The following is a 27,778-nucleotide window of genomic DNA, read 5'->3' on the forward strand; positions in this document are numbered from 1 at the left end:
TGTGAGACCGGTAGGTCGATGTGAGACAGTTAGCTTTCCTCTAGGAGTGAGGATTGAGCGACCACCATGTGAACGTATATTGTTAGGGTGTTGTGATGATACTTGAGACAAATATGGGTAGGTGTGGAAGGTAGTATGGGCCCGTACTACTGAAAGCATAGGACCCATACGCATAGCAAGGAAGTCACAACCCCTAGGGTTTAGTCGGGAGTTGGTTCCCCTTTATTTATGTGGATTATCTGATATCTTTTTGTATGTTTTCAGAATGGTGATGACGAGACACTTTGTGAATGGATCCGGGTCAGGATCAGGATCATGAGACGGAGGCCAAGAGGGTCCAGCAGTACCTGAGACTGTAGGGTAGAATGGGACAGATGAGCTAGACGCCAGAATTCGAGAGATCCTGCATGATGAGGTTCTCACTTTGTTCCGGGCACAACTGCCAGAGATGTTTGGGTCTATTAAGACAGTCATGGTTGAGTATTTCGACGAGCGTTATGCAGCCCTTGCAGAGACAGCCACTGTTGCAGCCGCATCAGCTGTAACAGCGGCAGGGGGAGGAGGAGCCATTCAGGGCTTCCAGTATAGGGACTTCGATAACACGAAGCCCCTTACTTTTTATGGAACTCAGGACCCCATGAAGGCTATGAGGTGGGCTTCTGATTTGGAGGGGTGTTTCTTTACTTTTTCCTGTCCTACTAACCAGAAGGTCAAGTATGCCCTGAATCTGCTAAGGTCCGGGGCCAAGGACTGGTGGAGATTGACGACAAGGTCATACACTGATGATCAGAGAGTTGTGGTTACTTGGGAGCACTTCATGGATATGTTTCGCGCTCGTTACATCCCTCGGGTTAAGCGGGAACGATTGGCTCAGGAGTTTTTGAGTTCGAGACAGGATGGGGAGTCGGTGACGGAGATCACCCGCAAGTTCACAGAGAGTGCAATGTTCTACCTAGAGTTTGCTTCCGAGTAGGCTCAGATGACATGCTATATGAGCATGCTCAAGACTAACATCCGACAGTTTGTGTCTACCTAGAGATGTGATACTCTTCTGGATTTACAGGTCGTGAGGCGGCATGATTTGGAGATTGATTTGCAGTTGAGGGAGAAACGGCAGACCCCGACACAGTCACAACCAGTACCATAGCAGTCTAAGACCGCTGATTCCATGACCGGGGGTCAGCAGAGCCGCACTTTTGGAAAGTGCGGAAAGGGCCATTCTATGGTTTTTCGAGTTGGTAGTGAGTGCAACAGGTGTGGCAATGAGGGGCATTATGCAAAGGATTGTCTCCAGGATGCCCCGGTTCCAAGTATGAGGTTATGTTATTATTGTGATAAGGTTTTCCACTTGAAGGCCAACTGTTCGTTGCTTGCGCGCTGTCTACATTGAGGATTTCGGATGGGAGGCCAGTTAAGGCAGAGCCTCCAAAGGCTTAGGGGCGTGCCTTCCAGCGTATAGCCGAGGAGGCCAGGGCGGCACCTGACGTGGTTGCTGGTATGTTTTTATCCTTTATTCCTTTTATTATATATGTTGTATGCTTATTTATCGTGCATATGGTTAGGTATGTTTTTAGTGAACTCCCTGTCTGCATTGGTTTTATTTGACTCGGGGGAGATTCGGTCGTTTGTATCTAGTACATTCAGTAGGGAGTTCAATGTGTAAGTGGGCGAGTTAGAGTGTCTGTTGCGAGTTTCCATCGCCAACAAACATAGGGTTTTTGCTTCTTTGATCTACCGAGGATGTGAGTTGGAGATCTTTGGGGTGTCCTTCCTGATAAACTTGATTTCGATTCCCATGGGGGAAGTGTGCGTGATTGTGGGGATGGACTGGCTTGGTCGATTTGGTGTCATGATTGATTGCGAGGGCCAGTAGGTAGTAGTTCAGACCCCAAGTGAGAGACAACTGATTGTATATGGCGAGGGCACCAGAGTGGGATCAGGGTTCTGTTCAGCTGCCAGGGCTCGACAGTATATTCAACACGAGTGTGCGGGTTATCTAGTGTATGTAGTAGATACGCGAGCCATGGATCAGATTTCAATTTCAGAGGTTCCAGTAGCTAGGGAGTTTGCTAATGTGTTTCCGAAGGATTTGCCAGGGATACCTCCAGAGAAGCAAGTCGGGTTTCGGATCAACTTGGTGTCGGGTGCAACCCCTATCGTCAAGGCGCCGTACCGGTTAGTGCCGCCAGAGATGCAGGAGTTGTCGTCACAGCCGCAGGAACTGTTGGGCAAGCAGTTCATTCGACCGAGCCGTTCCCCGTGGGGAGCGCCAATACTCTTTGTCAGGAAGAAGGAAGGTTCGCACCGGATATGCATTGATTATAGGGAGTTGAACAAGTTGACGGTGGAGAACCGTTATCTGCTCCCAAGGATAGATGATCGCTTTGATCAATTGCATGGTGCATCTTGGTTTTCCAAGATATATTTGAGGTCTGAGTATCATCAGGTGTGGTTCGGAGAGGAGGACATGGAGAAGACCACGTTTCGGACCCGTTATGGACATTATAAGTTCGTAGTGATGCCGTTTGGGCTCACCGACACACTAGTAGTATTTATGGACCTGATGAATTGGGTTTGCAGACCGATGCTTGATCAATCAGTTATCATGTTTATAGATGATATCTTGGTGTATTCCAAGACACGAGAATAGACCGAGGAGCACCTCAGGGAGTTATTGGGAGTTCTGAGATGATAACGGATGTATGCCAAGTTTTTGAAGTGTGAGTTTTGGTTACGAGAGGTCCAGTTCCTCGGACATCTCGTTAACCAGGACTGGATTTTGGTCGACCCGGCCAAAATCGAGGCAGTCATGCAGTGGGAGGTGTCGAGATCTCCTTCAGACATCAGGAGTTTTCTGGGATTAGAAGGATACTACCAGAGATTTATACGGGATTTCTCCAAGATTGCAGTACCCCTCACTCGTCTGACGAGGAAGGGGGTGGATTTCTGGTGGGGCCCTAAGCAGCAGATGGCATTTGAGACCCTCCGACAGCATTTGTGTGAGCCTCTAGTTTTGACTCTCCCGGAGGGAGTTGAGCATTTTGTGGTGTTCTATGATGCATCCATCACAGGTTTGGGGGCGGTCCTCATGCAGAGAGGACGAGTGATACCGTACGTATCGCGGCAGCTGAAGTCGCATGAGACGAGATACCCTATGCATGATCTGGAGTTGGGGGCAGTGGTATTCACTCTCAAGATTTGGATGCATTACCTATATAGGGTCCGTTGTACCATATACACGGATCACAAGAGCTTGAGACACATCATGGATCAGCAGAACCTGAATATAAGGCAGCGCACGTGGCTGGATGTAATCAAGGACTACGATTGCGAGATCCTTTACCACCCCAATAAAGCGAGTGTGGTGGTAGATGCTTTGAGTCACAAGTCAGCTGGGTCTTCCACCCCAACGATATGTATGAGGATAGAGGTGGATTCTCTGCTTGTGAGTTTGATCAGAGATGCTCAGGTCGAGGGAATGCGACCAGAGAACTGGAAGCTAGAGAGGATCAGGGGTGAGAGCACCCAGTTTGAGGAGGATAGTCAGGGATTATTGACCCGATGTGGTCAAGTATGGGTTCCGATGTCTAGTGGGGTCAGACAGACAGTCATGGAGGAAGCTCACAAGTCTCACTTCTCTATTCACCTGAGGGACACCAAGATGTACAGAGACCTGAGTTTGAGTTACTGGTGGCCGTGTATGAAGCGAGAGATCGCTTGGTACGTCGAGAGGTGCTTGACCTGTAGGATGGTCAAGGCCGAGCATCTGAGGCCGCATGGTATGCTGCAACCCCTAGAGATTCCCATGTGGAAATGGGAACAGATCACGATTTTCATTACCAAACTACCAAGGACAGCGAAGGGGTTTGATGCTATATGGGTCATCGTGGATCGATTGACCAAGAGTGCCCATTTCTTGGCTATACGGGAGAGTTCATCGGCCGAGATGTTGGCCGACGTGTATGTTCGCGAGATCTTCGCTCGCCATGGGGTCCCGGTCTCCATTGTTTCCGACCGATATGTTAGATTTACCTCCTGTTTTTGGCAGAAGTTCCACGAGGAACTGGGCACGCGGCTGCATTTTAGCACAACATTTCATCCGCAAACCGATGGTCAGAGCGATCGGACCATTCAGACCCTCGAGAATATGTTGAGGACGTGTGTCATTGACTGCGGTAGGAGTTGGGGTTCCCACCTACCCCTTGCAGAGTTCGCCTACAATAACAATTATCATTTCAGCACTACGCACCACCTTTCAAGCTGTTGTATGGTCGGAGATATCGCACCTCTGTTTTTTGGGGTGAGGTCGGACATAGGGTGATGGGCGGACATAAGTAGTCTTGCAGACTACCGAGAAGATTCAGCAGATTAGGCAGCGGCTGCAGACCGCTCAGAGTCGACAGAAGAGTTACGCTGGCAGACGTCGATCAAAGTTAGAGTTCCAGGTCGGTGACATGGTACTCCTGAAGGTCTCGCCCTGGAAGAGTGTGATCCGCTTCAGGAAGAGGGGGAACTTGGGTCCCCGATACATTAGGTCGTTCAGGATCGTTGCCAGGGTTGGCAAGGTAGCATACATGTTAGAGCTACCAGAGGAGCTCAGTCGAATCCACAACAACTTTCATGTTTCGCAATTACAAAAGTGCATTCTGGATGAGGAGGCAGTAGTATCATTGGATGACATTCAGGTCGATGAGCGCCTGAATTATGTTGAGAGGCCCGTGGCCATTCTGGACAGGAAGGTGAAGGTTCTACGGAACAAAGAGATATCTTTGGTAAAGGTACAGTGGGAGCACCGAAGAGAGTCCAAGTGGACGTGGGAGCCGGAGGCGAAAATGCGAGAGCACTATCCTGGGTTGTTCACCACAGCAGACTTCGAGGACGAAGTCCAGTTCAAGTGGGGGGAATTGTAACGCCCCGAATCTCAGGTGATAATTTTGTGGGTTTAATTTTCATAATTGCAAGGTCTACTCGAGGAGTTGGATGCCCTGACTCGTCGAGTAGAAGCGAATTGGGCCACATGTTTAACTGACCTACTCGATGAGTCCAAGATAGGACTCGAAGAGTAGGAGTTGGAGGATGAAACAGGGTCGGTCCAAACGTATGTGAGGCCCGAGGCGCAAAGAAAATAAAAAATGACCCCTCAAATAAGAATAAAATAAAGATTACAAAAAATATCATTTATTCTTCGGTATAGACGTGTTCAATCAACAATAACAAGCAAGCCGAAGTGTTTATCTTTTGAGCTAATTTGAATTTGAACCAAATTTACACCCAAAAAATGATTTAGGTAATAATTTTTTTTTAATAATATCCACTACATATCCCATAAATTTTGGGCCCCCTGGAAACATGGGCCCAGGGCGGTCGCCCGGGTTGCCTACCGTCTGGACCGGCCCTGGGATGAAACCCTAATTTTTGGGGTTTTGCACCCTATTTAAAAGATCATTAGCCTCCTTTAGCCCCCTTACATCCTCTTGAGAGTCCAACAAACCCTAATTTGTATGTGTGATCCATCCTTGTGTGTTTTAAGCTTTGGAATGAGGATCTTAGTGAGAAGAGCTTAGAGAGCAAGTGACTAGAAGCAAGGAACATGTGGGGATCTGATATCTACCTCAGTTAGCATCTTTTGGAAGGTATCAAGTCGTTACCTTGACCTCATTTCCTTCTAGATCTCATTTGGTTAAAGATTAGGGCTTTTCTAGCATATTAATAAGTTATTCTTGGGTATGAGCTAAGATCTGAAGTTTTAACTTCAGATCTGAACTCTCTTTGGTCTCTAAGTCCATAAAGCTTTCAACTTTAGCAAGTATGAACCTCTCCTTAAGTGTAAAACTCCATTACAAGCTTGGTTTTGACATTATAAGACTTTAGAGCCTTACATACACGTAAAGTTTGCAGCTTTACGTGATAAACATGCATTGGGAAGCTGGATCTGTAGTATGGAACCTTAAAATGGCTTAAAAGCATCTTAATAGATAATGGACTGAAGGGACACGACGAGTTGCATGGAAAACTCGGTGAGTCCGATGAAGATTTTCGTGCAAGGACTTCTACATGGATTCGGCGAGTCAGTGGGGTGACTCGGCGAGTCAACTTGGGTTTCCCCACTTTTAGACACGCTTGAACTCGACGAGTCAGTAGCGGGGGGGGATTTCACAACTACTCGATTTCTGGAAGGACTCGACGAGTCAATGATTGCACTCGACGAGTCGGGTCAACATGGACTGTTGACTGTTGACTTTGACCAAGGGTTGGCTAATTGACTTCTGGGGCATTTTGGGAAATTGGAAATTTATGAGTATGGTTCTATGGTGAATATAGGTGGTGGAGTTTGTGGCGGTGATCCGAGAGTTTGAGCTTATCTTTCGAGTCGACAGTTGAGATGTGAGTTACCTCACTATACTAAGGGGTCTAAGGCACCAAGGCCGGCCCATTGGATATGATATCCTAGCAGTTGGTAGTATGTTGAGTATGAGTTAGTCTTGCGTGTTAGTTGCTATTACATTTAGGTAGATCTGTAGGACTACATGTGGTATTATGTGATTATCTATATGTGCATTAGTTGTGATATGTCGACATATTATGTGGGATGGGTTGAGGTGATACTGCTCTGTGCGGTAACCAACAAACCCGGGAGCATTCCAGATACGAGTTGAGGGAGACTCGTATTGTGAGCTCGATGGCAATCCAGATGTGAAATGTGGGCCCGGAAGGCAATCCAGACTCACGCTATAGGCCTAGGAGTAATCCAGTCTATAAAGTTGTGGACCAATACATGTTATTTGTATATGTATTATGTGCAGTGTATCAGTGTTTTGGAGGAACTCACTAAGCTTTCAGGCTTACAGTTTCAGTTTATTGTTTCAGGTACATCAGGGGATCGCGGAAAGGCAAAGGCGTGATCGTACTACTCCTCATGTTTTGTTTTTGTTTTTGGGAAAACTCTGATATTATACATTTTGAAAACAAGTTTGCAGTGATTTAATGGTTTTGAAATGTTTTTAAAAGTTCAAATTTGGCAGATTTTATGGGTGTTACAGTGTGAACCATATAAATTGGTTCTGCTCATTTGCATTATTATTGGAGAAAATTGCAAATTCAGCCAAATTTACTAATTACTTTGTAAAAAATACCAAAAAAAAAACTTAAATTACAAAATTAACCCTTAAAATCGCAGATGGATTAAGTCCATCTGCGATTTCGCATTTCCATCTGTATCTTTTTTAGAGAAACCCTTTCTATCTGCGATTTCCTTAGAGCCATCATGGACGATTTCTTCAAACCCTATCAATTTCGTAGTAAAAAAGGATAACTTTTTGAAAAAATTGATATATAATAAGATTGTTTCGTAGTCAAATTCTATTACCAGGTGAATAAGAGAGGAAATCGCAGATGGATATAATCCATCTACGATTTTAGGCTGGAAAATGGGGTGTGCGAACATACAAGTGGCTAAAACATATATGTACTTAGCCACTTGTACGTTCACAGAGGGCATGACGAAATTGCAGATGGATTATACTCCTCTGCGATTTTAGTGGCTAAAAATACAATTTTGTTTTGTTTTTTGTTTTTTGTTTTTTTTTTTTTGCTATTTCCCACAAAGTATTTAGTATATTTTGTTAAATTTACAATTTTCTCTTATTGTTGTATTTGAAATCGTTAGAATTGATCTGTTTAATCTTCTGAATCGTGGCAACATCAGTTTTAAACGACATCGCCAACACCTGATCACTTATACTCGTATTGAAGACCGAATTCGCAACATTTGCTTAAATTTCCTCCCTTACTTTTCTTTCCTTTATTAAACTCCGGAACACACAGTTAAACTCCCCATTCCCATTTGACTATTAAATTAATTTTGCATGGTAAACAGAAGTTTTGTATGTTTTATTCACTAGTACAAAGACGATATACATGTGGAACTCTTTTCTAGATAGTAGAGGACAAAATACAAATAGATAACCATAATTTTCTGTGAATCAAAAATATCAAAATTCACATAAGTAGCATCCTAATGATTGCAACAAACAACCAGAATCAGATGATGAAACTACTCAAAACGACACCATTTTCTGATTAGGCAAACATGTTATTTTTCAGCAATTTACTAATAATCGCAGAAAGTGCAGGAGCACTAACACCACATTCATTACCAACAAAACAAGACTTACCTTCTTCAGCAGCTTTACATAACTTCGGATCCAAAGGCACTTTCCCAAGAAAAGGAACACCCATTTCAACACACATCCTTGCAGCACCTCCACCACTACTATCAAACACCTCACTACACGCAACCAAATCCAACAACTCCGGTGCTTTCTCCCTCATCACCTTCAAAGCCCATTCTGTAACATCTTCTTGTTCTCCATTCTTCAATTGTCTCACATACTTGAAATCAGTCACAGGTTGAGACAATCCACTCATGTTCTCTACAACACCAAGAACTGGGATTCCAACTTTCTTACAGAAACTCACCTCCTTTCTGACATCAATCAAAGAAACTTGTTGTGGAGTGGTGACAATAATGGCTCCATCGATTCCTGTTTCTTTGAGGAATTGGACGATTGAGATATGTTCATCTGAGGTACCTGGTGGGGCGTCAACTACAAGGAAATCAAGTTCGCCCCAGTAAACGTCTTTGAGGAACTGTTTGATGATTCCATTCTTGCGAGGGCCTCTCCAGATAACGGCGTCATCTGGATCTGGAAGCATGAATCCGATTGACATGACTCCGATGGAATCGACATACACAGGGGACCAACCTAGGTTGCTTTGGTGAATCTCTTGGCCTTCTAAACCGAGCATTTTTGGGATGCTTGGGCCACATATGTCGATGTCGAGTAGACCTACTTGATGATCCATAGCTGCTAGTGCGAATGAGAGTTGAGCTGAGAATGTGCTTTTGCCTACACCGCCTTTACCGGATAAAATCAGGATCTTGTGCTTTACTGTAGCCATTCGTTCTGCAATTGCTACCAAATCTATGCAAGGAAAATGAGACTATTCGATTAGGAAAAACACGTTTAACGAATTGAAAATCGAATATGAAGAACAACGATTAAGCTGTACATATGTGAGTCGGTATACAAAGTACAAACAAAGAGTACCTGGATCGGGGCCTTTAGGAGCAGTAGCACAAGCTTCTTGATTAGGGCAACCGGCGCAAGCATCGGCTTTTCCGGCATCTTCTGCTTCTGTCCCGGGGCAATCTGAAACCGGAGCAAACAAAAATTGAATCAATTAGGTCAGAATCAATGGGAAAAGTAATTGATTGAACAATAAGGAGGTAAAAGAAGTGGTGTTAAGTGTTAACCCTACGTTCGTTGGCGTTGTCGGGGACTTCTTTGTGATTGCCGTTCTCCATTTTCGCTAGTTTCCTCTGGTTTGCGTTTAGCAGAAGAAAGCGTGTCGATAAATGGCGGCTATAACCTTCACGAATTCCATTTATACGCTGCCCTAACCGACCTTGGACTCGCCCGATTCAACTCGTGATTCGTCTTTTTAGAAAGAAATTTAACATCACTAAAATAAATATACATCTTGGTAAAATAACTTGGATGAAACTTATTTTTTTAATTTTTTTAATGAAACTTATTTTAATACTTTATAATTACTTTTTACCATTTTAGAGAAAATCTTATTGTTATACAAAATAATCGTTTATAGTTTATGAAATTGATCAATGATCCATTTTGCAAAATAATAATTTATATTTTACAAAATTATTTGTTTTTTTTAATTTACATTGCGAAAGCAATAGCAAATTAGGTTTTTAATAGCAGCACCATTCATAACGTAATTTGGCAAAGCTTAAAATATTTTATAAAATAAATGAATATTTTCTTGTAGTTTTAAAAAGCATTTATCATTTAGTAATATTACACCTTTGAAATTGTTATTATCCCATCAACCTTGTCATAGTAAGGAAAAAAAATTATTAAAAGCGTAAAATCAGTCCTTAAAGGACCTTATTCGTAAAGCATACATAACTACAGGGTATTTTCTGTAACTAACTGTTTTTAATAACAAATCCTCGATAACACACAAATGCAAATTCTCAAAATCAATACCTCTTTCAGAATTTGGACGAGCGAAATTGCTAGATTTTTTCGATCTTCTCCTGCGATTTGAAGTTTATAGCGACTATGTATCATCCTTCCAGAGGTGGTGTGCGTGGTGGTCGAGATCGTAAGTTCAGCCTCATCTTTTGCTTTTTAGGGTTTTGAAATCAGTTATGACCTAAGTTTAGTATATTTTTCTTATGTTCATCTGTGTATCTCCGAAAATTAGGTGAATTGATTCCGCGACATTACATGATTAATGTTTCTTAATCGATCTGGTATCTAGGACGTATATAATAGGATGAATGTTTGGGAATTTGTTCATCTTTCGAAATCATTCGACACTTTAAAGAAGAGTTATTGAAAATTGTTTATCGCAAGTTTTGTGAAATAACTCAATACGCTGATATTTGGATGGATTTGTAGGAAAGTAGTAAACTAAGATGTTCATCCTATAGAATAAGAATCTTCTAAAACTTATATTAACATGATTTATGTTACTAATGTGCAGAATTCAACTGGGATGATGTAAAGGTTGATAAATACAGAGAAAACTATATTGGTCACAGTCTCAAGGCTCCTGTAGGAAGATGGCAGAAAGGTTAGTCTTTCATTCTTTAGTTGTAATATTGAAAAGTAGTCAAATAGATCTTTTAGGGGTTTCCATTAATATACATGTAACCTTGAACAACAGGAAAGGATCTACACTGGTATTCTAAAGATAAAAAGTCAAAAGAAGCAGACATGGAAGCAGCTAAAGAAGAGATAAAAAGGATCAAGGAAGAAGAAGAGCAGGCTATGAGGGAAGCTTTAGGTTTAGCTCCAAAGCGTTCTTCAAAACCTCAAACTAATAGACTTGATAAACATGAGTTTTCTGAACTTGTGAAGAGAGGGTCTACTGCTGAAGACTTGGGAGCAGGTCATGCTGAAGCTGCTCATGTTCAAGGTCTTGGTTTTGCCAAGTAAGTTTCTAATCCATAACACTAAAGTCTAAAATGTCAATTCTTGCAAAGATGAGTGTGTTATTTGTGTTTTTAGGGTTGTAAAGATTCAACCTTTCTTTGAAATTATACTACAGGGCACCTAAAGCATGGGAAGAGTCAAGTTCTTTGCAGCCTGTGGTGACAATGGAGGCACCCAAAAGTGCAAATGCAAATGTGTCTGAAGCTCCATCTGTAAGAGGAGATTCAAAGGAAGATTCTGAAGATGAGAGCAGCAAGAAGAAAAGAAGACGTGAAGAAAAGAAAAAAGAAAAGCATGAAAGAAGAGAAGAAAGGAAACATGAAAAGTATGAAAAGAGAGATGAGAGGAAACATGAGAGGAGAGAGAAAAGGCGTGGTGATGATGATGATGACAGGAGACACAAGAGAGACAAGGGGAAGAGACGCCATGAGTCTGATTAATTTTGGTTTGTGAATCATGTCACTTCTCTCTTGATGATTATCCACATCTATGTTTGCCATATTTGCTACACAAAACGCTTTGTTTATTAAGATTTGATCTTAAAAGTGTATCTTTTTTGTAGGATTGAAGTATTGAACCAAGTAGTGTGTACTTATCTATCTATGTATATGGTCACAAAATGGGTTTTAACTAAGTCACCAAACATGACAAATGTGATGAAGAACAACAGATAAAAAGATAAGTTTGACTAGAGAAATTACATTTGAACTGCTAAAATCTTGGGTATTTTTGTAAAGAAAACGTGCTTTTTGAAGTTTTTTTGTTGTATAAATCTTTAAAGAGCATTTTCACAGAAAAAATAATATTGTTAAAATAAAGTCTTATATCAAGAGATTTTACAAAAACTATGTTAACGAAAAAAATGTCTTGTATATGGGAGCACCACGTTATGAAGATCTCCTAGCTCATTACCATTTGCTAATTACGTAGGTGGGCTCAAAGAACTAAGTAGCTACTTTTAGAAAATCCATAAATAAAAAATAATAATAATAATAATAATAATAATAATAATAATAATAAAATAAATAAAAAAAATTGGAAAACAATTTATTTAACGATGATTTTCGGGATGGCTGTTTTGAAGTCACTATAAATGAATCTTTATGGCCATAGGGTATGAGTAGTGTCAAGATTTGAGTACGGATCAATAAGTTATCCATCATATTTTCTACATGTCTTACCAAGTTACCACAATTTGAAAAATACTTAACTCGATAAGTTAGATTTGTTTATTTGAAAGATCACTCTTAGGTTGCGTAAGACACATATGCCATAACTTAACAAGTTTCCTGGTGTTATTTTCACGAAAAAGATGACATTATTCATGTTTTTTTCTAGACGAAGGAGTTTTTGATCTTTATTTTACCTTTTTTAAAAGAATAGAAAATTACTAACTTTTATCTCATTAACATTGATCCTAATATGGTGCATGTTAGTTAAAAATTTGCTACCACTTGGATTAGGGTAAAGAGCATATCCAACCTAGGGCAACACACTTGAGGCATAGTTAGTAAAGATTACCTAATTTTAACCCAACATAAACCAAAAAGATTATGGCCTACTGGTATTAGAAGCTGTGTTTTTTTTTTCCCTCTGAAAGAGGGGTATTAGAAATTTTTACTTATTAGAAATCTATCTTTCAGTCAATAGCCTTAAATGTTCGGTGTTTCATTTCAATAAGTAGTCAGTTGCGGAGTTGTGGGTTAAAAGTCCTCATAGTCAGACTTTAGCAGTACTAGACCTGACAATTTGATACACAATACGAGTTTTTCGTGTATGTATTTTAGAAATTCATGTTTCATGATTATTCATGTCTGATACATATTTTAAATTCGTTTTTCGTGTCTTATACGTGTCAAACATGAATTTACTTGTTTAGACACGTATAAGATATGATATAAATTCGTGTTGACACGTACAAACATGTATAAACACATTTATACACATATATACTTTATGGCTAAATTTTATATTTATAATATATTAAGGACAAATTTGGTAAAAGTCAATAATTCATTTATAGCCCTAGCTTAAAAAAAGTCATTAAAAACATTTCTTTTTGTGTTTTCGTGTAACACGGCTAAAAAAATGTCTATTCGTGTCGTGTTACATGTCACAAGAATTTTTGTACGTGTCGTGTTCATGTTTGATACCCCAAACATATTTTATAATTCGTATTTTGATCGTGTTTAACAAATTCATGTTGTGTAAATTCGTGTCTGACATGAATACACGACACACAAACACGGATTGGCAGGTTGTTTAGTAGTTAGTACTCAACCTTAAATACCAATTCAACCTTAAATATAAAAAAACAGATAACTTCACATAAATAAGTACCATCATTACATTAACTTGAAGAACACAAATAAATACATACTTTTTGTTCAAAGGACCAAAATAAGTTTATTATGGAAACCAATGAGTTTAAACTTTAAAGTGATGGAAGAGCTTAATGGGCTTTAAGGCCCACAACAGAGGGTGCAACACCTCTTGTCGTTTTCACATAGTTAACATAATCACTGTAGTGCATAGTGAACAACGTGCTCTGATAACGAGTCAGTCGAATACGATTCCTCACCGAGTCATTAATCGCACCATTGTAACCAGCTTTCTTCATCAAAGAATCAATTGCTTCAATTACTGTCCAACCTAATTAACAAAAAAAACATCAAAAATTAATCCATTATATTGTTTAATTACACGTGCCACAATACACAAAACATGTAAGATTAGGTTTGGTTGATACACCAACATTTTTTTTTTTCGTAATTTGCCCTTTTTTAAAATAAAAAAATGAGTAGAAAAACTATAATCAAGATCCCGTATTTTATCATAAAACACTCATAAGTTATGAGTGATATTTTAAACCATATGACTTGTCTCTTAGTTAGATAAAATTTACAATTTGAACCCTTTAAAAACCCAAATTGACAAAATATAACCTTCTTGAGCTGCCACTTCAGGTAGGTATGTGGCACTTCGCTTGGTGTTATAGTCTGGATCAGTAAACTCGATAATTATACCATGTTTTCCTACCTGCAAAATAACATACATGGATACTTTAAACCATTTAATGTAACTTTTTTTTTTTTACAATTTTTTTATATAAAAATTAAAACATACCTCCCAATCGAGATAATTAGTAGCATTTTCATAATTAGCAAGAATTGAAACTGTACATTGCAATAATGGTAACTCTTTAGCTTGTATGGGAGGGAATCGATGATCCCTCAAAGCACTGCAAAAAAAAACAAACAGAAAGTGTTCATTTTTTGGGACAAAAGGAGCACTATTTATTCTTGTGAAGTTTTAATAAAGATCGTTTTTCGTATATATCAAAGTTTTTTGCACCTTTGTGATGCAATTATCGATTTTTTTCCTAAAGAAAACTAGTAAATTCAACATTTGGTGACAGAAACTAGTAAAATTAGATGGGAAATAAACTAGTAAAGTCAAGTATTTTCTTTTTCACAAACCCTTTCTTTTTTGGGTTTTAATGGTATTTTGTGAACAAAAACAATGGTGTTTTGTGAAGAAAAAACAAATTTGTTCATTTATGATATATTTTGAAGTGCATAATAGAGTACTAACCTTGTTAAAGCATAATCCTTGAAACCATTTACTATGCCACGAGGTGCAAGAGTTCCTATGCATCCACGTAAACGAGGTTCATAACCATTCACCACTTTCTTCCATGTCACAAACAATGGGCTGAAATCACAAACAAGCGTTATTATGATTTGCACACGATTATCCAATTTTGATCCTTTTCAAGTTGCAATAATCACTTTGAAAACGCACATTCAAACACCCTTTAGCATAAAGAAGTAGCAATAGCACAACTGATTATAGATTTATAGAAAGAGAGTGAGAGAATTACTGTTGACCCTCATCGAAAGCAGGAGGAGGGACTTCTTCGCCATTGTAATGCGCCACCAGGGTATCGAAGCAATACACGACCATCTCCCTATTTGCCGACACCATTCTTTCCTGTGTTTCCTCTGATTTATTTATTAAATTCCCAATGATAGAAAGAGGGATTAGGGTTTTGAACGATGTGTAATCGCGCACCAATTCCGATTATAAAATTATGTAGGTATCAACTTATATAATCGGTTGAAAGAATCCTTCAAAGAGGGGTTTCGTATAACTATATGAATCTCAAACGGGTGTTGTTTGAAATCGCTTAAAATCCGCTGAAACAACACCGCCTGAGGAGGAAGAAACCCAATCAAACTCTCTTTTTTTGTTTTGAAAAGGTGGGAATCATTGGGAAGATGAGGAAAGTAGGTGTATATGTTTTTGTAATTGCAACAGGAAGGCTTCTTTTTTATTTTTTGTGAGAATTGCATTTAAGTCCCCCAATAATCATTGTTAATATATTTTACACTTTGAAATCAATTAGTTGAAAAAAAGACAAAATTGCAAAAATGGTCCCTGTGGTATACATTTTTTGGGGTTTTAGTCCAAACCACGATTTTTTTGGATTGGTGGTCATTTTGAGATAGTTTCGTTGCATTTTTGGTCCCTCTGAATAATGAAATGACTGTAATGCCCTTCTGATATTTATTTTTCATTTTTCTTTCACTTCTTTTTAAATCTAATAGTAACTTATTTATTTTAATAATTAAAAAAATAAAAAGGGTCTCTCTCTCTCTCCCTTGTATCGCATACCACCTAGTTCTTTCCCTTTTTCCAGTAGCCTTCTTCATCTTCATCATATAGAAGAACAAGAAGAATGAAAAATCTCTCTCTCTCTCTCTCTCTCTCTCTCTCTCCTTGTATCGCATACCACCTAGTTCTTTCCCTTCTTCTGGTAGCCTTCTTCATCTTCATCATATAGAAGAACAAGAAGAATGTAAACTCGAACGAGACAATCCACAATAAAAAATTCCGATGAAGAAAGTCCTTCCATCAAGCTTTGCGCATTACCCGAAAAGGTATTCTATGAGATGAAACTTGTGGAATCAATCCAAATGTTTACACTTACACCATTGTAATCGATGCTCTGTGTAGAACTAGTTAGGTAACTTATGCACATGATGTGTTTGCTTAAATTTATGACCAAGAAATCAAACCAAATGATCCCCTGTGTTTCTTTCCACGTTGGGTTTCCGGTGAGGATCTCTAAGGGTCTTACGCACAAAGGAGTTGTGTTGTGTATGATGAGAAGTTGCGGGGTGTTGGTGAGACTATAAGTAAGGAAGCGGTGGCAGTGGTTGTGTTTGGTGGAGATGTGTTCTGCCTGATTGATCAAAATGAAATTATGAGGAACCCAATTTGGGATCCGATTGGGTATACCAGAGTTGGAGAAAATGAAAAATAAGGAGATCTATAGGGTGGATGAACCAGAGGTTTGAATTTGCCTTTTTTTTTTTTTTTTTTTTTGAGATTTGGTTTATGATGCGGTGAATCAATGATAAATTTTTGTCTAGATTTGTTTTGCAATTTGTTTAACCAAACACTGTGTGTTTTTCTATAGGTAAAATGTGGGTTTGGGGAAGATGAAGTTAAGAGAGAGAGAGAGAGAGAGAGAGAGAGAGAGAGAGAATTTTCCGATCGATGGTGGTTGTGGTGTTGTTTATATTCGCCGGAAAAATGAGGTTTTTGGAGGGATTTTCCGGTGGTGGTGCTCATATTTTCTGGCAGTGGCAGCTTTCATATCTTACGGCAGTAGCGGTGGGTCTTCTAGAGAGAGAGAGAGAGGGTGGGTCCCATATTTTTAATTAATAAAACATTAAATTAAATAGAAAAAACAAAGCAAAATATATCAGAAGGGCATTACAGTCATTTCACTATTCAGATGGACCAAAAATGCAACGAAACTAACTCAAAAGGATCACCAATCCAAAAAAATCGTGGTTTGGACTAAAACTTCAAAAAAATGCATACCACAAGGACCATTTTTGCAATTTTGTCTGAAAAAAATTATAAACTAAAAATTATATAGTGAAAGAAAAAAAAAATTGTGTAGTCATTTTAACAAAAAGCCAAAATAATTATTTAGTTCGAGATTTTTAAAAACATAATTCTCTTTGCAACTCCTTTTGTCATAGAAAGAACTAGTTGAAACTTGAAAAACAAAATGAAGACTTACTTTTATTCCAAAGATTGTCACAATAGAAGTAAAATTTTCTTGTATCTTTTCTATTTTATAAATTATACACTTAAAAACTAATTTTTTTAGCTTGAAAATCTTAACAAATGGCGAGCAAATTTGGAATTTATCTATCATATTTTAGAAATTATATAACTCAAAAGTGTTTTGAATAGTTTTTTAAAGTTCGATAATCATATCATAACAAGTTGGAAATTCGTAAGAAGAACATATTCAAAACTTTAAGAATGTATATTTGTCTTATGTTTAATTGTGTTGTAAGCCTTAGTAAACTAAAATGATTTATTTTTGGGACTTATCTAATCCTGTTTTTTAAGTTGTACATGTAAACAAACTAGATTTTTCTAGTTTGAAATTATAGGAAGAAAAAGTCATAAAGATTAAAAAAGTACTTTTTTTTTTCTTATTTTAAATGTTATTTAGGCCTTAAGAAAACACAACATACATGTTTTCAAGACTTATTTATCATGTTTTATAAATTATTTTTTTTGTTTTTCAAGTTTGAAATTCCTTACAAATCATGAATACTTTTGAAATTAGGGGTAAACATATGAGCCCGAAAAAGTAAACCAAACAAAACCAAAATCCAACCAGAATCGAACCGAGTCGACACCAATCGTATGGCCCCGAAAAACTAAACCAAACCTAATTTCAAATTCTGTAACGTCCGGTTCATGTTATGTATTTTAATAAAGAATTATTCATTTTTACAAATGGACTCAACGAGTTAGAGGCCCCACAATCGTCGAGTAGGAATGGGACTTTTGGGAAGCGAGACTTAAAGTCTACTCGACGAGTGAGAAACCTCGAATTGACGAGTAGGGCTGTCAGAGTGAAACCCTAAATTTCAGGGTTTGAACCATATTTAAGGACTCTAACTCTTCATTTTGGCCTCCCTCATCGGCTTCCTCAGTCCAGCAAACCCTAATTCGGGATCTTGAGCCTTGTGAATGTGTGTGAGTGAAAAGGAGTGATTCTTTGGTATTTGCTTGAAGAAGGGGAAGCTTGGAGTACTTGGTTGAAGGAGGAAGCCTTGGATCCATAGATTTCATGGTCAAAGCAGCCTTATTGAGGTATAAAGTCTATACCTTGTCTATTCATTTAATAGATCTCTTAATGGAGTAGTTTAGGGCTTTAAGGAGCTTATTTTGGGACCATTCATGGATACAAGCATATTGTGAAGTGTAACTTCAGATCCATAGCCTTTGAGGGACTCCATGGCATAAAGGTGCCAACTTTATGGCCATGGGAGTACCATGCAACATATGAACCACTTTTAGAGCCTTTTTGAGCTAAATAACCCATGCATGCACATAAAGTTGGAAACTTTACGTGATATATCGACCCTAGGGAGCCATATCTATGTTTTGGATGCATTAAGCCCAACTAGAAACAAATGTATGGATTTAGGCTATAAGGGACTCGACGAGTTGCTTATACAACTCAACGAGTTGGGTCATGGTCCCCCAACCTTCTCTGTCACTGAGTAAACTCGTTGAGTCTGGGAGATGACCCAGCGAGTTGGCCAAGGTTTTGGGTTATAAAGATTGAGGAACTTGTCACACCCCCAAACCAGAACGGCGGAAACGTTCGGGGGCGGAGGACGTCATATTCAGTATCATAACAGTTCATAGAAAGGAAAGTACACACCACCATATATATTAAAGTTTCCAAGATGTTTACATAATTGTATTCATTACATGTTCAAAAGCTAAATACATAAACATCATTCAAAAGAAGTAATTAACGCCAGCGCGTTAATCCCAAAAGTTGATTCCCAAACCTGCTTAGCGGTTCCCTGAGAATACAAGTTAATTGAAAGAAAAAGTGTCAACAATTAAGTTGGTGAGTTCGTAAGTAGTTTAGAAAAATTGGATGTCATTCCAAAATGGGTGTATGTTTTCCAGAAAACTTAGTATTTCAAGTGTGAAGAGTCATGACTTGTTGTGTTGAAAATGAATGTATTAGATCCAGAAAATCCCATATTTTCCCTAATGGTTGAGATATGATTTGTTGTGTCTTCCAAGAAAAACCCTTATTTTCTTATAAAAGTATGAAATGCATATGAATGTTCGTGTCATAAGTTGTAAATATTGCACCAGGAAAATCCCTAATCTTCCTATTAGTTGTTTGGTTTGTATATCCGATGAGTTTTATAAAAGCATAATACCATAATAATTGTATATCCGATGAGTTTTATAACCATACTAAACATAATATGCCTGTAACGACGTTCTTCAGGCGTCGCAGCGTTATGACAACTGTCACCCCAAAAGACGGACTGTAGCTAACAGTCAGGGCGCGGGATCATGACTTCCCGTATAGATCTATACACATTTGACACGTTCTCCGAACGGGAGACTTTGGTTATAGACAGGACTTGCAGCATTACTTTCTAATAAAGAAAAGTAACGTTTGAAGATATACACGTCTCATGGATTCTCAACTAAGCCTGTATTAAAGTGATAGTTTTTGCACGTGAAGTTTATCCTTTTTCACAATGTTTAACAAAGCATAAATCATAAGTTTTTAGAATGTATAAAACGACTTAACAATGAAAGGTACTTTGAAATCATTATATACTTTGCATAAGTCTAATGCACACAAAGTATGACAAGAGTTTTCCATAATAGTAATGAGTTCCAAGTGATTTATTTGGTAAAACAAGCGAAGTGAAACTTTATAAAATACACGATAATAACCGTATGTTTACTTGTATTCCCCCCTAAAAGAGTATAAAAGCATTTAAAATGTATTTAAAGTGTGTTTGAAAGGGGTATGAACTCACTTGAAAGTTTGAAGATAGCAAGATGGAAAACCGGGCAAAGTTTCATCTCGGGAAATGGATTTTTCTCGGGATTCTCGGGAGTAAAATCGACCTTCGGGACTTGCACAAAATGACCAGGGCTTCGGGGTAGTGCGAGCACGGAAAACGAGGCAAAACGCAAGAAAAAGGAGAGTGAATGAGCAATTTTTCCGGAATCCCTCGCATCCCTTTTATAGGGGACTGGAAGGCCCACGTACGCGGGGCGTACTCCCGTACGCGGCGCGTACGGGACGTCACTGCTGACCGCATCCTCGGCTGCAACGCTTCGGACGGGACCGGGGGGGGGGGGGGGGGGGGTAGGCTTGCATAGGGGCGACGTGGACGATCCGAGGCCGTGGCCTCGAGTACGTGGGGAGTACGAGGGTACGCGGCGCGTACTTCGGCCCTAGGTGCTGACTCCTTCGGATAATACCAAGTTTTTAATAAAAATTATATATAAATTATTTATCAAACTTCAAAAATTCATATCTCCTTCATACGAACTCTGTTTTCGATGTTCTTTATATCCCCGCGAAGGTGAGACTACGATCTACAACTTTTATTTAGATTCCGTTGGCAAATTCCAAAATTATTTTTATTATTTATTTATTAAAATGACGTGATTAAGGAAGTTCTTTAAAAATTCATAACTTTTTCATACGATGTCCGATTTGAGCGTTCTTTTTATGCATGTTTGTAGTTTAACGATATCTACTACTTTCATTTAGACACCTAAGGTCAGAAAGTGTTTTATTGAAACTTTGCGTTTTTACGTAACTTCGTATTGCCGGTTTTTGTCAGAAAACTTAGAATGGTCATAACTTCTTCGTTATAACTCGGATTTTTGTGTTATTTATATGTTTGGAAACCTTAAGACGATACCTACCACATAGCGTACTCCAAATAGAGTTTTTGAATACTTCATTTTTCGATGATATTCTAATTCCTTTCTCAAAGAGGTTATAGGACTCGATTTTTACTGACTTGAAATGACGAGCTGTTACATCATCCCCCCGTTAGAGGGAATTTCGTCCCGAAATTTTAATACAAAAGAAGAATCTGGGATGAGGAAGAGATGTGGATACTTCTGTTGCATTTGATCTTCTCATTCCCATGTGAACTCAGGTCCCCTCTTAGCATTCCATCGGACCTTTAATATTGGAATGCGACTCTGTTTAGTTCGTTTAACTTCCCTAACCATGATCTCGACGGGTTCTTCCACAAGGTTAAGATTTTCATTTAGTTCGATCTCATCGAGTGGAATTACAAGTGTTTCGTCGGACAAACACTTCTTCAGGTTTGATACGTGGAATACTGGATGTACTTTGTTAAGCTCGATTGGAAGTCGGAGTTTGTAGGCCACTGGACCAACTCTTGAAATGATTTCGAAGGGTCCAATGTACCTAGGATTTAGCTTCCCACGTTTTCCAAAGCGTATCATGCCCTTCCAGGGTGAGACCTTCAGTAGTACACGATCGCCAATCTGAAATTCCAAGGGTTTACGTCTTTTGTCGGCATAGCTCTTTTGCCTATCCCTCGAGGATTTCAGTCGTTCTTGTATTTGCACGATCTTTTCAGTAGTTTCTCTGATGATCTCTGGACCAGTGAGGGTGCTATCAGGAACTAGACCTTTTGCTAATTGTGTGTCGCCCACTTCCGTCCAGCACAGAGGTGATCTGCACTTACGGCCGTAAAGGGCTTCAAATGGGGCAGTACTGATACTAGTATGATAACTATTGTTATAAGAGAACTCTACCAAAGGTAAGTGAACATCCCATGCTTTACCAAAGTCGATTACACATGCTCGCAACATGTCTTCCAAGTTTTGGATCGTCCTTTCACTCTGTCCGTCAGTTTGGGGGTGATAGGCTGTACTCATGTCCAATCTTGTTCCCATGGATTTTTGCAATGATTTCCAGAATATAGACGTGAATCTGCTGTCTTTGTCCAAGATGACAGACATTAGCACTCCATGGAGTCGTACGATCTCTCGGATGTAGATTCTCGATAGCTTTTCCATTTTATCAGTTTCCTTGATCGGTAGGAAATGAGCGGACTTGGTTAATCTATTGACGATTACCCAAATAGTATCTTGGCCACTCTGAGTTTTGGGCAGTTTCGTTATGAAGTCCATGGAAATCTGCTCCCATTTCCACTCAGGAATTTCAGGTTGTTGGAGTAGTCCTGAGGGTTTTTGGTGTTCTATTTTGATCTTGGCGCAAGTCAAGCACTTGCTCACATATGTAGCGATCTCTGCTTTCATGTTTGGCCACCAGTAGAGTTGCTTGAGATCTTGATACATCTTGTCTGACCCGGGATGTACGGAGTATGGAGTCTTGTGTGCCTCGCTCATAACTACCTCTCTAAGTCCACCAAACTTGGGTGTCCATATTCGGTTCATGAGGTAGCGTGCTCCGTCACTCTTAATTTCTAAATTCTTGTCCATTCCCCTAAGGGTCTCACCTGTCACGTTTTCGGGTTTTAAGGCCTCTATTTGAGCTTCCTTGACTTGTGTTGACAGGTGCGAATGGATCGACATGGCTAATGACTTCACTCTTCGGCCAGAGTACTCCTTACGACTAAGGGCATCTGCCACGACGTTTGCCTTTCCTGGATGATAGCGAATCTCACATTCGTAGTCGTTGAGCAATTCGACCCAACGTCGCTGTCTCATGTTCAACTCCTTCTGATCGAAGATGTGTTGTAGGCTCTTGTGGTCTGTAAAGATAGTGCACTTGGTACCATATAGGTAGTGTCTCCAGATTTTAAGAGCGAAGACCACCGCCCCAAGTTCTAAATCATGAGTGGTGTAGTTGTCCTCATGCGTTTTCAGTTGTCGTGAGGCATATGCAATAACCTTTCCTCTCTGCATTAGTACACAGCCCAGCCCTTGCTTCGAAGCGTCGCAATACACCACAAAATCTTCAGTCCCTTCTGGAAGAGAAAGGATGGGTGCACTACAAAGGGCCTGTTTCAAAGTCTGAAAAGCAACATCTTGCTTTTCTCCCCAATTGTAGGTCACACCTTTCTGGGTTAGGGCGGTAAGAGGCTTTGCGATGCTGGAGAAATTCTGAATGAACCTTCGATAATAACCAGCAAGACCTAGAAATTGGCGAATTTCTGTTGGTGTAGTTGGTGCAGACCAGTTTTTGATTGCCTTGATTTTTGATGGGTCCACGTGGATTCCTTCCTTGCTGACCACGTGACCGAGGAAGTCCACCTTTCTAATCCAACACTCACATTTTGAGAATTTTGCATACAGTCTCTCAGTCTGTAACGTCTCTAAAACTTGCCTCAGATGTTGAATATGCTCTTCTTTATTCTTTGAATAAATGAGTATGTCGTCTATGAACACTATAACAAATTTATCCAAGAATGGACGACATACCCGATTCATTAGATCCATGAATACGGCCGGGGCATTGGTTAGTCCGAACGGCATCACTACGAACTCGTAATGTCCGTATCGTGTTCAGAAGGCCGTCTTGGGAACATCACTCTCCAGGACTCGCAGTTGGTGATATCCCGACCTCAGATCGATCTTGGAGAAGTAGTTGGCTCCTTGGAGTTGGTCGAATAAGTCATCGATTTGGGGTAGGGGGTATCGGTTCTTGATGGTAAGTTTGTTGAGTTCTCGGTAGTCGATGCACATTCTGAATGATCCATCCTTCTTTTTCACGAACAGTACGGGTCCTCCCCATGGCGAGAAGCTCGGCCTGATGAATCCTTTTTCAAGTAGTTCATTCAGTTGGCTGGATAGCTCTTGCATCTCTTCCGGGGCTAATCGATAGGGTGCTTTGGCTACTGGGGTAGCTCCGGGAACCAGATCGATTCTGAACTCAACTTGTCTCGCGGGAGGTATTCCCGGAAGGTCCTCGGGAAAAACGTCGGGAAAATTGCATACGTCGGGCACATTCTTGATGTCCTGGACTTCGCGTTTCACATCTACAACATGTGCCAAAACGCATGACACTCCTTGCGTAGGCATTTCCGAGCTTGGATACTTGAGATGATACGAAGAGTGGTACTGGGTTTGTCGCCCAAGACAATGAAAGTTTCGCCGGTTGGCAGATTAAGGCGAACGGCCTTATCGTAACATAGAATGTCCGCATGATGAGAACTCAGCCAATCCATGCCAACGATGACATCGAAACTCTTAATCGAGACTAGCATGAGGTTGATTGAAAAGGGATTATCATTTAAAGTTAGGGTGCATTTTAAGTATATCTCCTTAGTGCCTTCGGTTTTCCCGTTGGCCATTTCTACTATGAATGGTTCACTTAATGATTGTGGTATTGATTTTAGCAGGCCTTTAAAGTCGTGACTCACAAAACTCCTTTCCGCTCCACTATCAAACAAAATGCATGCATACGAGTTATCGAGAAGAAACGTACCCGTAACAACAGTAGGGTCCACAATGGCTTCATCTTGTCCCATTGCGAAAACTCGGCCCCTTCCACCGGTATTCCGGTTGTTTGCCTTTGGGCAGTCCCTGCGGTAGTGCCCCGTGTCTCCGCACTCAAAGCAGGCGCGGCTCACTCCGGTATTAGCAGTGGGGACGGAAGGTTGGGTTGGCTCTTTGCAGTAGCGGGCTATATGTCCCTTCTTATTACACTTGGTGCATTGAAGATCATGACAAGGACCGTGGTGGAGGAAGTTGCATCGGTTGCACTTAGGAAGTTTCCCATTATATGAGTTTGTGGGGGCAGGGTTGGCAGGTACAGTCATAGCATGGGTCGTTATTACTTGTTGTTTCTTGGGGTTTTCCTGGAGGGTTTGTCCCCTCCTTTTGTTCCAAGGCCTACTCTGGCCCTGAGCCTCCCTAGATGGATTTGCGGTTGTTGAAAGGGTACCGTGTTTTACTCCGTGGTCGATGAGTCGCTGAGCCAGGCGTTTAGCGCTGTTGTAGGTAACAGGGCTGGAAGCTAGGACATGCCCTTGAATCTGGGGTGACAACCCCCAAATGTACCTTTCAACCTTCTTTGATTCTGGGTTGACCATGGTAGGGCACAGTGCAGCGAGGTCGTTGAACCTAGCAGTTTAGGCGACTAGGTCAGACCCAGTCATTTTCAGATTCTAGAGCTCCTGCTCAAGTTTTTGCACTTCGCCCCTTGGGCAGTATTCTTCCAGTAATAGAACCTTCAGGTCGTCCCAACTCATGGCGTTGGCGACAGTGAGCATCACCGAATTCACATGGCTTTTCCACCAAGTGAGGGCTCAATCTATGAAAGTGCAAGCAGCAAACTTGACTTTGCTTGCTTCTAGGCATGAACAGATCTTGAAGACCGTTTCGGTCTTCTCGAACCATTGCATTAGTGCAATGACTCCCCCAATCCCATTAAAAGTTTTTGGCTTAGCTTTAGAGAACTCCTTGTAAGTACATTCTCTAACTTGGCCATAACCAGTGCCATGATTTGGATGATTCGTGCTGCTTCCTGCCCCTCCATTTCTGTGGGAGTTTATTTGCGAGAGGGCTGCAGTTACTGCTGCTGTGATAGCAGCCTGGACCATGGCTGGATCATAAGTTGGTGGTGGAGGTGATAGTGGTGCCGTGCCCGGCCTGGGCCTTAGGTTTGGACGAGGAGGCATCGCGCTGCCAAAAGAAAATGAAAGATTTATAAGTTTTGGTAGTTCAGAGTTGAATGATATTGAGTTAACTTCTAATAATTCTAAGAAATTGGGTTTGACCGACACAATGTTTTGAGCTTGAAAGTAAAGTTTGAATAGATGTACATATGAATTGAACGAATTGCGCATGATTAACAACAAGAAAAGGGATATACCCTTATATATATTAAACATATAGTTGTGTTACAGTGGGGTCTAGACAAAAGTTCTTAGCCTTTCTAAAGGCCTCCGATTACAGAACAATTTAAAGAAAATAATACTTTTATCCGAAGTCCTAATTTATAACAAAATTTGAGAGTCGGGCAAGCACTACTTGCAGCGCGCTTTGTGTTTGGAGCTCGACTCCGTGTCGGACTGCTTCGACTCCATGAGGCGCCTATCAAACGCAACTTGTTGTTCCCTCAATTTTGCGAAGGCCGCATTTGCTTGTGCTTGAAATGCTTCGGCGCGAATGTGGATGTCGTTCTGTAACATCTCTAGGCGGTTGATATCGGCCGTGTGGATTTGTACTTCCACATTGACCTCTCGGATTCGGTTGGCTTGCACTCCGGATTGATAGCACTGGTTGGCGAGTTTGCCAACCATGACCGGAAGTGCTCGGTCGGCTGATCCCCCGCCTCTAACATCATAGAAGTCTCGGCACATGCCGTAGGGAGGGCGTAAGCTTTGTTGTTGGCTCCAATGATGGAGGTGACTTCCCCACACAGGAGTGGGTCTTTGGAAGTTCCTCACGTGGGCGGGAGGTTGTGGGATTGGTGGATTGATAATTTCTGGCTCCGATTCCGTGCCAGAGTCATCCCCTCCCTCCAACTATATAGGATCTTCATCTTCTTCAGGATCTTCTTCGATCCATCCTCCATTACCTTGGTTGGGGTAGTAGGGGTCATTGGGGTGATGGAATCCCGCCATTTAGACTATACGAGAATAGGGTTAAAAATTTACTATAAGCTAGAGCACATGAAACTTACCCTTAAGTTTAATGGTTGACGGCAACACAACAACTCCCTTAGTATTATGTAATGATGTGCTTTTGGTAAGTTTTAAAATCGTTGTCCACTGCAGACACTCCTTGGCATACGTTAGTCGGCTCTTGGACAAATATAGTTGATCAGGCTATATTCTTCCCAGTTCCGATTACATGTCCCAAGGCGTACCTGTACTGCACAACTTATTTATAATACTTCTAAAGTTATTTACGATGAAACTGTTATTAGTATAAAATGAGTGCATGCTTACCTTAAAACTAAATAAATTTAATTTCAAAAGTATGACTTTTCTCAGAGTGTTTTTGCCCAGTTGAGTTTATAGTTGTATACCAAAAAGAAATGGTTTTGATATACTTAATTCCCTATAAACAAAGCTCTGATACTAATCTGTCACACCCCCAAACCAGAACGGCGGAAACGTTCGGGGGAGGAGGACATCATATTCAGTATCATAACAGTTCATAGAAAGGAAAGTACACACCACCATATATATTAAAGTTTCCAAGATGTTTACATAATTGTATTCATTACATGTTCAAAAGATAAATACATAAACATTATTCAAAAGAAGTAATTAACACCAGCGCGTTAATCCCAAAAGTTGATTCCCAAACCTGCTTAGCGGTTCCCTGAGAATACAAGTTAATTGAAAGAAAAAGTGTCAACAATTAAGTTGGTGAGTTCGTAAGTAGTTTACAAAAATTGGATGCCATTCCAAAATGGGTGTATGTTTTCCAGAAAACTTAGTATTTCAAGTGTGAAGAGTCATGACTTGTTGTGTTGAAAATGAATGTATTAGATCCAGAAAATCTCATATTTTCCCTAATGGTTGAGATATGATTTGTTGTGTCTTCCAAGAAAAACCTTTATTTTCTTATAAAAGTATGAAATGCATATGAATGTTCGTGTCATAAGTTGTAAATATTGCACCAGGAAAATCCCTAATCTTCCTATTAGTTGTTTGGTTTGTATACAGGAAAAACCCTTATTTTCCTAATATGACTGACAGTCTCTAAGACCAAAAATCGCAAGAAAACTACGTTCTTAAAAGTTGTGTCATAGTTTTATATAATAAAGCTATACGAAGATCGCATTTGTTAGATGAAGAATAGTTTTAACAGTTACTCGTTCATAAAAGCATAATATCATAATAATTGTATATCCGATGAGTTTTATAACCATACTAAACATAATATGCCTGTAACAACGT

The 27,778-nt window shown here is 40.0% G+C and overlaps 3 protein-coding genes across 3 annotated transcripts; 1 reads left to right on the forward strand and 2 right to left on the reverse strand.

Moving 5' to 3' along the window:
- Positions 1–7,869: 7,869 nt before the first annotated feature.
- Positions 7,870–9,455, reverse strand: NBP35 (nucleotide binding protein 35). Its single transcript, XM_078975376.1, has 3 exons — positions 9,322–9,455; positions 9,111–9,212; positions 7,870–8,984 (listed from the first exon to the last, which is right to left on the reverse strand). Exons 1-3 carry the CDS (start codon positions 9,365–9,367, stop codon positions 8,080–8,082), a joined length of 1,053 nt encoding a protein of 350 aa, XP_078831502.1. The 5' UTR covers positions 9,368–9,455; the 3' UTR covers positions 7,870–8,079.
- A 584-nt stretch (positions 9,456–10,039) lies between these two features.
- Positions 10,040–11,588, forward strand: LOC145018691 (leukocyte immunoglobulin-like receptor family A protein). The gene is made up of 4 exons (XM_078976554.1): positions 10,040–10,191; positions 10,576–10,665; positions 10,759–11,026; positions 11,143–11,588. Exons 1-4 carry the CDS (start codon positions 10,149–10,151, stop codon positions 11,465–11,467), a joined length of 726 nt encoding a protein of 241 aa, XP_078832680.1. The 5' UTR covers positions 10,040–10,148; the 3' UTR covers positions 11,468–11,588.
- Positions 11,589–13,350: 1,762 nt separating this feature from the next.
- Positions 13,351–15,331, reverse strand: LOC145013891 (uncharacterized protein At2g38710-like). Its single transcript, XM_078972239.1, has 5 exons — positions 14,911–15,331; positions 14,622–14,741; positions 14,154–14,268; positions 13,973–14,066; positions 13,351–13,679 (listed from the first exon to the last, which is right to left on the reverse strand). Exons 1-5 carry the CDS (start codon positions 15,012–15,014, stop codon positions 13,480–13,482), a joined length of 633 nt encoding a protein of 210 aa, XP_078828365.1. The 5' UTR covers positions 15,015–15,331; the 3' UTR covers positions 13,351–13,479.
- Between the last annotated feature and the right edge of the window lie 12,447 nt (positions 15,332–27,778).

This window comes from Lactuca saligna, chromosome 9, assembly GCF_052625555.1.
Source record: "Lactuca saligna cultivar CGN05327 chromosome 9, ASM5262555v1, whole genome shotgun sequence".
NCBI classification, from domain to species: Eukaryota; Viridiplantae; Streptophyta; class Magnoliopsida; order Asterales; family Asteraceae; genus Lactuca; species Lactuca saligna.

Bases quoted from the DNA above. Each gene is read 5' to 3' on its own strand.
- NBP35 (XM_078975376.1), bottom strand. From the start codon at position 9,367: ATGGAGAACGGCAATCACAAAGAAGTCCCCGACAACGCCAACGAAC. The intron at 9,213-9,321 runs GTAGGGTTAACA...CTCCGGTTTCAG, and splicing joins CCCCGACAACGCCAACGAAC to ATTGCCCCGGGACAGAAGCA. The intron at 8,985-9,110 runs GTACTCTTTGTT...TTCCTTGCATAG, and splicing joins TCCTAAAGGCCCCGATCCAG to ATTTGGTAGCAATTGCAGAA.
- LOC145018691 (XM_078976554.1), top strand. From the start codon at position 10,149: ATGTATCATCCTTCCAGAGGTGGTGTGCGTGGTGGTCGAGATC. The intron at 10,666-10,758 runs GTTAGTCTTTCA...CTTGAACAACAG, and splicing joins TGTAGGAAGATGGCAGAAAG to GAAAGGATCTACACTGGTAT. The intron at 11,027-11,142 runs GTAAGTTTCTAA...ATTATACTACAG, and splicing joins CAAGGTCTTGGTTTTGCCAA to GGCACCTAAAGCATGGGAAG.
- LOC145013891 (XM_078972239.1), bottom strand. From the start codon at position 15,014: ATGGTGTCGGCAAATAGGGAGATGGTCGTGTATTGCTTCGATACCCTG. The intron at 14,742-14,910 runs GTAATTCTCTCA...TTGTGATTTCAG, and splicing joins GCTTTCGATGAGGGTCAACA to CCCATTGTTTGTGACATGGA. The intron at 13,680-13,972 runs GTTATATTTTGT...TTTGTTAATTAG, and splicing joins TGAAGTGGCAGCTCAAGAAG to GTTGGACAGTAATTGAAGCA.